Here is a 10,743-nt window from a genome sequence, read left to right as displayed (position 1 = left end):
CCCTTCGCTCCTTCTGTCTGTATTACCCTGAAGGTTCTTGAGCTCCCTCCTTCCATGCCTCCCCCCCACATTGGCTGGAGGCAGACCCCCCCCTTCACCCCCCAGCCCCTCAGGCATTAGCCCAGTTCCTAGTATGCTGCTGGTAAAGGGTTAAGCTGCCCCTCCCCCATGGGGGAGGGGGTGCCACCTGACCTTGGGCAGCCCCGGCCCAGAGCTGTGTAATGGGGACAGCTGCGCTCCCACTCTCCCCCCTCTGCTCGTTAGTAACGCAGCCGCCCGTCTGCCCCGTCCCCTTCCCCAGCGCCAGCCCGCCCCAGCCCGCACAGCACTTGGCTTGTCACTCAGCCAGGCCACCGGCTTATTATAGCTCGGAGCTCAGGCGCTCACCCAGAGAGAGCCGGGCACTCTGGCCCCAAGCTTGTGAGCTCGCACTCACGGCCCTCAGCAGCACCCCTCCTAGCCTCGGCCACTTCGGGCTGCCGCTGCCATGGGCACAGCCCTCCTCTTCTCCCTCTGCCTCCTGGCCCAGGTAAGAGATGCTCACCCTGCTGCAACTTTACCGGGCTCTTGGGGCTCGGTCCCTGGGGGAAGGGAGGGATGCGGGAGGGTGGAGGGCCGAGGAGGCAGGGGGCTGCCCCGCCACCCCGGCCGGGGCTGCCTCCCCCTCTTTTCTCCTGTTTCAGCCCCTGCTGGGGGGACGCAGGGAACGGGGAGGAGACTCCCCCACCAAAGTTGGTAAGAAAGCGCCAAGGGAAAGAGCCGGGACATGGGGGGGTGGGGGCAGAGTGGGGAGGCCTCTGATCACTTGGGGGAACTCTGGAGGGCGGGTCCCGCGTTCTGTGTGCGCTCTGACGCACCGTCTCGGTTTGGAGGGATCTCCTGCCTTCAGGGCTATGTCCCAGGGTCTAACATTCCGTGTTCTATAGCTCCTTCTGACTTCATGCGAGGGGAGCGGGCCACCTGTGCATGTGTGTCTGATCTGTACATTGTATGGACGAGTCTGTGAATGTGTGTGCCGAAGCCTTCCTGTTTGTGTTTGGGGGGGATAGGAGAGAAGGACCAGGGTGAATAAGGGCATTTAACATTAAGTGGGTAGACAGACCCCCACTGCCTGAGAAAGTGAAAAGAAGGCCATATCTGGGGTCAGGATCTGGGTGGAAATTCGAGTTTTTTATACTTGAGTCATGCTGGACAAGCTATTTTGCCTGTCTGGGTCTCAGTTTCCTCATCTGTAAAGTGACAGGCTTGGAGTAATTGGCCCCCCTCCAGCTACCTCTCTCCCTCAGTCCCGTTCCCCACTCTCCCTTTCTCCCTCCCTCTTTTTCCTCTCTCCCTCCCTCTTTTCCCCCTCTCCCTCCCTCCCTTCATTCACTCTTCTTCCTCTCGCAATGTTACACAAAGATTTTATCTCTAGGGTCCCTTTAAGCCCCAAATCTTTGATCGTATGAAATTACAAGAGGGGCCTTCTAGGCTGGAGTTTTCAACCTTTAACTTTTTTGTGTGCCTGGACCCCTTTGACAGTCTGGGGAAGACTGTGGACCCCTTCTCAGAATCATGTTTCTAAATGCAGAAGATAACAAAAGAGAGCAAAGATTAGTGAAAATAAAGATATAATTTTTTCCTATCCCAGTTCAATGACCCCGTGAAATCTATGAGTTAGTAGTCCTGGGGTTAAGAGCTTTTATTAGGCTTCCCAACTACACCCTTACTCCCAGGGGTCAAGGCCCAACCTTAGCCAGACTAATTTACCTAGATTTCCCCAATTCTACAAATAGTTGGAGATTTGAAAGGAGCTGCTATAAAAGCCAAGTTGCCTACAAGTGTCTCAATAAGGCAGCTCAGTGGGCAGAGTGCTGGGCCTGGGGTTAAATGTATCCTAGCTGTATTATCCTAAGCAGGCTGTCTAACCTCTGCCTCAGTTTCCCCAGCTATAAACTGGGATGGACATTTGTGGTTGTTAAGTTGTCTGACTCTTTATGACCCCATTTAGGGTTTTCTTGGCAAAGACACTGGAGTGGTTTGCCATTTGCTTCTCCAGCTCATGTTACAGATGAGGAAACTGAGGCAAATATGGTTACGTGACTTGTCCAGCTTAGTAAGCATCAGCGGTCAGATTTGAACTCACCAAGATGAGTCTTCCTGATTCCCCGCCCAGTCCTTTGTCCACTGCGCCACCTAGCACTAATTTCCCAGGGTTGTTGTGAAGGTCAAACGGGATATTTGCAAAGCACAGTACGTTGCCTGACACATAGTAGGCGCTTGCTTTCTTCACTCATTAGAGATCCACTTCCTGACACCCAGTGACCCAGGGTGCCAGCTACTGACCTCCTCCAGTGGTATTTAGGAGCCCCCTTCAATAGTGGCCCACACAGTCTCTTGTCTAAGAACTCACATTCTAGAAAGCATGCTTGTTACATCTCCCCAAAAAGCACTTTGGGAATCAGAGACCTGGAAGGGACCTTCAAAGACCTTTGAATATGAAGTGTTAGACCAGAGAGTGGAATGACGAGTCTTTAGAACATAGAGGGCCAGAACTGGGGCCATCCCTTTGGAACCACCTCGTTCTACACCTTCATTTTACAGATGGATAATCTGAGCCTAGAGAAGGCCCAGGTCACACAGATATTCAATGTGTCCTGCTGATTTTCTGGGTCCTGGGACCTCTGTTTGAAGTGGTCCCTGATATTTCTTGTGCTGATATCCTCTGTGTATGCACGAACACACATACACACACACACACACACACACACACATACACACACAATGGTGAAAGAATGTCTTTCTTGCCCCCACCCTGCCCAAAGCAGCAGGCTCCAGAGTGAAGCGGGACAGCTGGCTCTTTGCAATGTGTCTGCCTTAGAGCACCAGAGCAGCTGGGGCCAGTTCAGGCTGAAAGCTTGGGGAGATGGGCCTCTTGGTGCCTTGGCAGCCCCTCTTGCTAGCCCTGTGCTGCCCGGCCACAGTGTGTCCCTATCTCCTCCTTCCTGGGATGGTCCCCAAACACAGGTCCTGCCCACCCTCACCCTTGCCACTTTGCTCCCTCCCTGGGCCGAGGCACACATGGTACACATTGTCTTTGTGGGTGCTCAGTTGCCCAGCCCCAGGCCTCATCATTTCCCCAGACTTGGTCACAGCTCCAAGTCGGGGACTAGGGCTCATGCCCATGGGATCCTGGCTGGAACCAGCTGGAGTGAGTCTAACACCCACAGTTGACTTTCTGCATGTTCTCAGGCAGCTACTTTTAGTCCATGAGTGACTGCCCCATCGTGGGAAGTTGAAAACCAGCAAGCCTCTGGCCTAGCTGGGAGATCAACGCCCAGGTGTGTCACTGTATAGACGGATCATCTGCTCCCTCCTCTAGACAAGGATGGGTCAGGGCCCTCTGAGCCACAGCTTTTCAGGGGCACTGATTTCACCTGGGACACTGAGGTTCTCTACAGAATCACAGATGACCTGGGCTTGGCCTAAGCTTCTCAGAACCTCAGGGGAAAGGAGAGAGCCTTCAAGATTGAGGCAGGATGATTGAAGAACCCAACCATGCCTTCCCAATACCAAGGGGCCAAGCCATAGTGGGCTTCGTCCTTCCTCCTGGACACAGGACTTCATAGGGGAATTTGTGGGGATCGATCTATCCTCTGCCTCAGCAGGCAAGGCAGAGAGACAAGGTGTCTGCAAGTCCAAGCCATGAGGCAGGGACCTTGCTACCCCCACCCTTAAAAAGAGCTTCCTCAAGGCCCTGTACTCAGATGCAAGGCCTTCAGTGTTATCACACTAATGGCCCCAAGGGCCTATACCATAATAAGCCTGTGATTTCACCAATGTGGGAAATTCCAAAATGGAAGCTCCCTCCACCAATGCAGGTTGGTGCCCTCTCTGAAAATCATGGTCTTAGAAGTGGTCCTAGAGCAATGAGGAATTAAAGGGACTTACTGCGAATCATGTGGTCAGTCGGTAAGAGGCAGGCTTTGACCCATGTCACACTTCCTCAAACACCTATAGTAGGTATTTAATAAATACCCACCGCATGACCTGAATTAAATGCCTCCATCATATGAAAACACAACCTCTAAAGGCTGGACTCCAGCCTCGTGCTGTCTTGGTTTCTATTGTCTGACAAGGTGTAAATTGTTGTCAGGTGACAGCTGCCAGACCCTCCTGCTCCAGGGGGGAGATTGTACTGCAATGGAATGGGCCAAGGGATTGAGTCTGAGTTATAATTCTGCCACTTCCTCTATGCGGTCTTTAGTGCTGCGTGTCAAGGACCAAGGAGGCTGGAAAGCCTAGGAAGAGAAGGGCGGCCCAAGGTGGAGAAAGGGAGCCCCTTGGTGTCTCTTTCCAGCTCCTATCCCTAGGCTTGGGTCTAATCCCCTGGCTCTGGCCCAGGTCCCCAGGCTCCAAACAGTCCTTTAAACAGCTGGGTCTCTGGAGGCCACCAAGTCCTGTAACTCCATCCTACCCCCTTGAGAAGAGCAGGACTTCTTTGGAACCCCAGGCCTGGCTGCCTCCAGCCTCCACCCCCCACAACCTTTCTGCTGTCCCTCCAGAAGAGCCACAGAAAGCTGCCACCTCTGGGCTGACCACATCCTGCTGGCTCAGCTCTCCCAGGGTTAACCTCAGGTCCCTAATCACAGAGGGGTGTGAGACTCATAGCGAGGCTGGCCTTCTAGCCCCATCTCTTTGTCCCTTCAGCTAGAAGACCTAGCCTAGTGGGACAAAGGCCAGACTGTCTATATCCCCCTCAGGACTGTCTCTGGAGCCCCAGAATGGATCTCTGTCCCAGAAATGCACAAAATAAAATCCCCAAGGCCCCCTCCCTTCTTTTCCTTCCCATGTTTCCCCTCTTTTGCATTTCTGTTCCCCTTCGCTGAAAGCTGCAGAAGGGCTGGTGGCTGTGGTTTCTGCCTTGGTCCTAGGCACAAGGTGGGCAATCCTACCCCACCCTCCCTCAGCAAGTGCACTGAAGCGCCCCAGGAAGACAAGAGGAGAGCAGGGCCATGTGAAAACCTCAGGCCCAGGGGCTGATGGCTCAGCACATCAGCCAATGGGAGGGTGGTTTCCAGGAGCCACCAAAGCCCAAATTAGCTCCAGAGGGAGGAGGAGGAGGGGCACATCTCTTCCTAAAAGGCAGAAGGATGCGGGTGTCACGACCTAGGGAGCCTCCTCCCCCCAGCTCGGCTCAGCTTTCAGCCCTTTGTCCTCCTCCCCACCCCCTCCCATCTGTGAACACAGACAGCTGCCCCAGGGCCCCTGACCTTTCGTCTTCAGCCCCATGGGGGGCCTATCCTGTGAGCAGACAGAAGAGGGGCCCTCCCTCTGCTGGAGCCCTGGGACTTGGGTTCTAGTCCTCTTTCCACCAATAACTTGTATAGACTCACTTACTTAAACTGCTTAATAGTTAGGGGGCTCACTTTCTCCCACTTTGAAATAGGGACTCTGATCCCTAGCCCATCTGCCTAGATGAGGTCCCCCCCCAGCCTAAATGTTGGTAGACTCAAGTCAAGTACATGTGTCATTCACTCACTTAATTGATCATTCATATGTCTAGATTCGTGATTAATATTTTAATAGATTGTAGAATATAATACAGTTAATATACTTAATGTTTTATAATATAATCTATAATAATGTATTTTTATAAAGTGTATAGCATTGTGCCATATAAGACATTCTGTACCTGCCTTCAAGGAGCCTCCAGTCTAGATGGGGAAATCAATGAATAATTAATAGTGAAAGCCATAGTACAAGAGACATCCCAAGGCAGTCCACGGGATCAAGGAACCTCAGGAGTCATTTGGTAAGGAAACCTGGGGCCAGATATGTTAAATGACCAGCCCATGGTCACAGGGCTTCCAAGAGAGACTGGACAGTGGAGCATGGATTGCCCCGTGCAAGCCCATCCCCACCGACTGGGGAAGATTCCATCTCCAGTCACCCAGCTTTTGTCCAGAAATGCCTAGAATGCAGCCAGGCTCACCTCAAGGGCCTCCTCCGTCCAGAGCCCTCTCCTTGCCACACGGAGGGCATGCCCCCAGCTCCCCACATGCATTTTGTATTTACACATATATAGTCTTCACTTTGTCATTTGTATTTATTTATGTGTCTACATATCGTCCTTCCCCACCCCTCCTCCACATTCCCCAGTTCCTCTAAAGCAGAGGATATTGTGTCTTCGCCTTCCCAGCACTGTGTGCCAAGCGAACGGTAGGCATTTAATAAATGTCATTGAATAAACGTATCTGATGAATGGTAGGATCCTGGAATCACAGGACTTGAATTGTGAAGAATCTCAGAGCCCATTTTACAGATGAGGAAAGACAAGTCCAGAGGAAGTTATGTGATCTCCCCAAGGTCACACAGGTAGTGTCAAAGGGAAGATTTGAGCCCACATCTCCTGACACCACAGCTCAGAGTCGTTGTATAAGAAGGCCCATTACAGAGACAAAATCAACCTCATAAAGCCTCAAAGGGAAAGTAGCCTGAGTCCGTGAGGGAGACGGGTGGGGAGTCAGAGCCATCAGGACTGAAGCTGCCTAGAGGTGACAAAGACTTGGACCATCCTGAAGAGAGAGAGAATCTCTCTGTGTTGTCTCTGGGATCTATCCACCATTTGAGGAATGGGGCAGCTGGGAGACTGGGAGGGGTGGGCCCCCTCCCAAACTCATCAACTCAGGGGCCCCTTCCTCAGGAGGCTAGACCTGACAGCTGTATCCATTCCAGGCATTCCTCCTGCCTGCCACTGTACCCACTAAAATGGATAGACTGGGGTGGTAAGGGCCAAGAAGGGACAGAGGCCCAGGTCCGAATACCCCTCCTGCAGCCCCCGCGTGGGACAGACCCTCTCTGCACTGAAGAACCTTTCTGAAACATTGGTTGGGCAACCCAGAGAGAAGAGAAAGGCATCTTCCCCTCTTCTAGACCGCCCTCCTCTCCCTGCCACCTTTTACCTGGTCAAACTCCATGGCCTCCATAACCACTCTGGTCCATATGAAGTGACTTCCTCTGTCATTCTACGGGCCTCCCAACCTCCCCACAAAACACAGAGCTTCTAACCATAAATTATTAAGGCTGGAAGGAATCTTAGCAATCTTCCTGTATATTCTGCAGATGAAGAAACTGAGTCTCAAAGAAATAAGTGACTTTCTGAGGAGGCCTTCTGGGGTAAAGGAAGGAGCCAGGAATCTCTGCTCTAGTCCCCCAGCCAGGACCACCTAGTAGGTGTATGAACTTGAGAAGGCCCTCTCCAGCCCTTGCTTAAGCCTCCTCCATGGCCATTGGAATGAACTGCATCTGTCCATTCCTCTGGGGAGTCTTCACATGCTTGGGGTAGACATCCCTCTGACTCACCAATGGCTTTGAGGCCTGTCAAAACCCCTGAGCCTGGTTCAGCCAGTCTGTTGTGTGGCTACTGTGCTCACTGCAGCTGCCCCAGGTGGGAGCTGGGTGAATCAGACACCGAACGTAGATGAGCAGCCCTGAGAAGGGCCAGCAGGCCTCACACCAGGGGCCTGGTCCTATCTGATGGCCCCTCACACCTCCATGCCTCTCCCTATCTTCCTGAAGGCTTTGATGCCCTGTGTGCCACACTCTGGGAGGCTCCGCACAGGCTTTGTGTGTGAGCCCAATGATAGCCAGAAGGTGATAAAAAATGAAGACACTGAGTCTCAGAGAGCAAGTGGCTTGCTCAGGGTCCCACAGCCAAGTATCCAAGGCAGAATTCAAACCCAGATCTTTCTGACTTCAAGTTCATCAGCCTATTCATGCTCCCATGCTCCCTCTCAATGATGAATTTTTGGCCACAGAAACTCACAAAGACACAGAGAGGGTTACAGGCTGTTTGAGGAGGGGTTGTCTCACACCCATAAAATCACTGATTCTTGAATGACTGAAATAACAGCCCTGGGAAGTAGGTAGGACTGAGTGGTATTGTACCCATTTTACAGATGAGAACACTAAGTAAGGCTCAGTTTACATCTTCTGATTTCTAATTCTTGACTCTGTCCACTGGAAACACTGTGGATGCTTCTGAAATGCCCCCTAATAAGGTTCTTTGGGGGTTAGGATGTTGGGGGGAGGGAAGTGGGGGTGCCTTGGTGTCTGTATGTCCTCCCGTATGTATGTCTGTGTGTTAGCCACACGGGCTTGTCTGCACCTTGTGCGTGTGTGTGTATGTGCTGTCGATGTGGCCTTGTCTGGGGAGCCAACTGTTCCTAGTTGCAAGATCTTATTCCCAGGCTTTTTTTTCCCTAGGACTGGCCACATCTTCTTGGAAAGGGCCGGTGGGAGGATAAAGAATGAGTGTAACAAATGCTTATTGAAAACTGGGCATTTCAGAAGGAGCCCATCCCTTCTCTACCCACCGCAGCCTCTGATCTGGGAGCAAAGGCCTGGGGCCAAAGGACTGTGGCTTCTCTCTGACCTCTCGAACTCAAGCTCTGGACAGGCGGGGGCTGCCATTCCCAGGCTCGGCAGAATAGGGGAGCCTGGCCCCTTGCCAGTTTAGAGGACTTCCTGGAATCCCAGCCTCCTGCAGCTGCCAGGGAGGGGAATGGAAGGGAGAGAGGCCGCCAGGAGGCCAGGCTTGGCAAGTGTAGGGACCATGATGGGCTACAAGGAGACAGACAAAGAGAGTGGCCTGGGGGGGAGGGTAGAGCGTTTCTGCTCTAAACCAGCCTAGGCAGATTCTCAGCCCCTCGATGTGTAACCTTGTAGGCCCCTCAAAAGTTCCTGCCCATTGCCTTACCTGCTCTGCTTGGGCCAAGTCCAGCCACAATGGATTTACTTTGTTACTGGTCCTCTTTCAACGTAATTGGTTCTAAATAGTCCTGGTTATTTACCTTAAACAAGGCCTGCCTAGTTATCTGTAGGCAGTCAGGTTTCCACTTGTAGGCTATAACCCATAAACAAAGATGGCGTCATGGACCAACCATCCATAGGATACATACTTTGAGTAAGAGTCAAGTCAACAAATGTGTATTAAAGGGAGAAGCTAGGTGGCACAGTGAACAGAGCACCAGCCCTGGAGGCAGAAGGACCTGAGTTAAAATATGGCCTCAGATACGTACTAGCTGTTTGACCCTGGACAAGTCACTTAACCCTGATTGCCTTTAAAAAACAAACTAAGCACCTGCTAGTTCTCAGGTACTGTGCTAAGCACTGGACATAGAAAGGCAAAAAAAAACACAAAAACCCAGAACTTTGAGGAGGTTACAATTCTTGAGGAGTTCACAATTCAGTGGGGGAGGCAACCTCAATGGATACGATGTATTTGGAGTCAGGAAGATCTGAGTTCAAATCCTGCCTTAGATAAATAATTGTGTGACTCTAAGAAAGACACTTAACCATCTTCAGCCTCAGTCTCCTCATCTGCAAAATTAGGATAATAATATCACCTGCCTCCCAGAGTTGTCATAAGGATTTAATGAGATAATATTTGTAAAGCATTTTATAAACCTTAAAGTACCATACAAACAATAGCTATTTAATGTGACTTTCCCGGAGAGGAAGTTACCTTGAACCAGCCACTCTGTGGCTTTCCCTTCCTCCTTGTGACCAAGAGTATCTTCATTTGCAAGATAGTAGAATGCTCTTAAGGATGGAATCTCCCTTTCTCAGGGACCTCAATTTTATTCTTACTTCTCTGTGATGTACTGAGGGTGAATATAGAATCAGTCCCATTTCAGAGATGAGGAGACTGAGGTCAGAAAGGTTCAGTATCTGGACCAAAGTCTTTCATAATTCTAAAGGCAGGGCTAGATTCTTGGCTCCCACCACAGAGTTCTTCCTCTGCAAGAGGCAGCAAGGTGTAGTGAAAAGATTACTGGAGATGGGGTGAGGTCACTTGGACTTAAAGCTTGGCTCTGGGACTTACTAGCTTTGGGATCCCCAAGGTCATTGGATATCTCTGAGTCTTGCCTTTCTTATCTGAAAAATGGGCATAACCATACTAGCATTACCTTCCGCATAGGACCATTGCAAGGAAAGTGCCTTATGACATCTTCAAAATACCATGAAAAAGATGATCATGATGATTCCCACCAGGTCACGCTCCATCTAAGCAGAGGTTTTTAACCTGGGTTCGTCCCTTCCCCAGCATGTCTGTGGATAGATTTCAGGGAGTCTGTGAACTTGATTGGGGGGAGGGGTTACATCTTTACTTTTACTTATCTCTGGTTTTCTCTGAAATCTTGTGCATTTGAAAATAAGATTCCAAGAAGGTCCCATAGGCTTTGTCACACTGACCAGGGAGTCACTGCCACACAAAAGCAGCCCTGGTCTAAGGCTTGGGCCCCTCAGCCACAGATGTCTCCTCTGGCCCTGTGCAAACCATTTAAGCACCACCTGCTGCTCGGGCCCCAAGCTGTGGGTTTTTCTCTTTGTGCATTGGCAGGGCCAGAGTGTGGTGAACACTATTTTTTAATGGGTCAACACAGCTGGAAGGAAGCAGGAGACGAAGGTCCAGGAAAGTACAAATTCTTCTCAGTCTCAAACAGAACAAGAAGAAATAGTAAGAAACTGGAATACAAGAAGGACTTTCTGACAGGTAGTAAGAAGGTAGCCAAGGGGACGACTATGAATATTCCTCCTTGGCGAAGAAGGGTTCCAAACACAGGGTGTACCCTCATCTGTTTGGGTGTGGTCAACATGAAGGCATGGAAAAGGAGGGAGAGAAGGAAGAAGGAAATGAAAGGAAGGAAATAGGAAGGAAGGAAGGAAGGAAGGAAGGAAGGAAGGAAGGAAGGAAGG

The 10,743-nt window shown here is 51.0% G+C and overlaps 1 protein-coding gene across 1 annotated transcript in view; it reads left to right on the top strand.

The window, feature by feature from the left end:
- The first annotated feature begins 354 nt into the window (after window positions 1-354).
- Window positions 355-10,743, top strand: part of CDH15 (cadherin 15) — a 30,082-nt gene continuing 19,693 nt past the window's right edge. The window contains exon 1 of the mRNA XM_069085881.1: window positions 355-529. Within this exon, the coding sequence (XP_068941982.1) occupies window positions 488-529 (42 nt within the window). The 5' untranslated portion in view covers window positions 355-487. The remainder of the gene's footprint in view (window positions 530-10,743) is intronic.

This window comes from Petaurus breviceps, unplaced genomic scaffold (assembly GCF_028583685.1).
Source record: "Petaurus breviceps papuanus isolate PSGF00001 unplaced genomic scaffold, PetGlider_PUasm1.0 176, whole genome shotgun sequence".
Lineage (NCBI taxonomy): Eukaryota > Metazoa > Chordata > Mammalia > Diprotodontia > Petauridae > Petaurus > Petaurus breviceps.
This window is presented reverse-complemented; position numbering and strand designations above follow the sequence as displayed.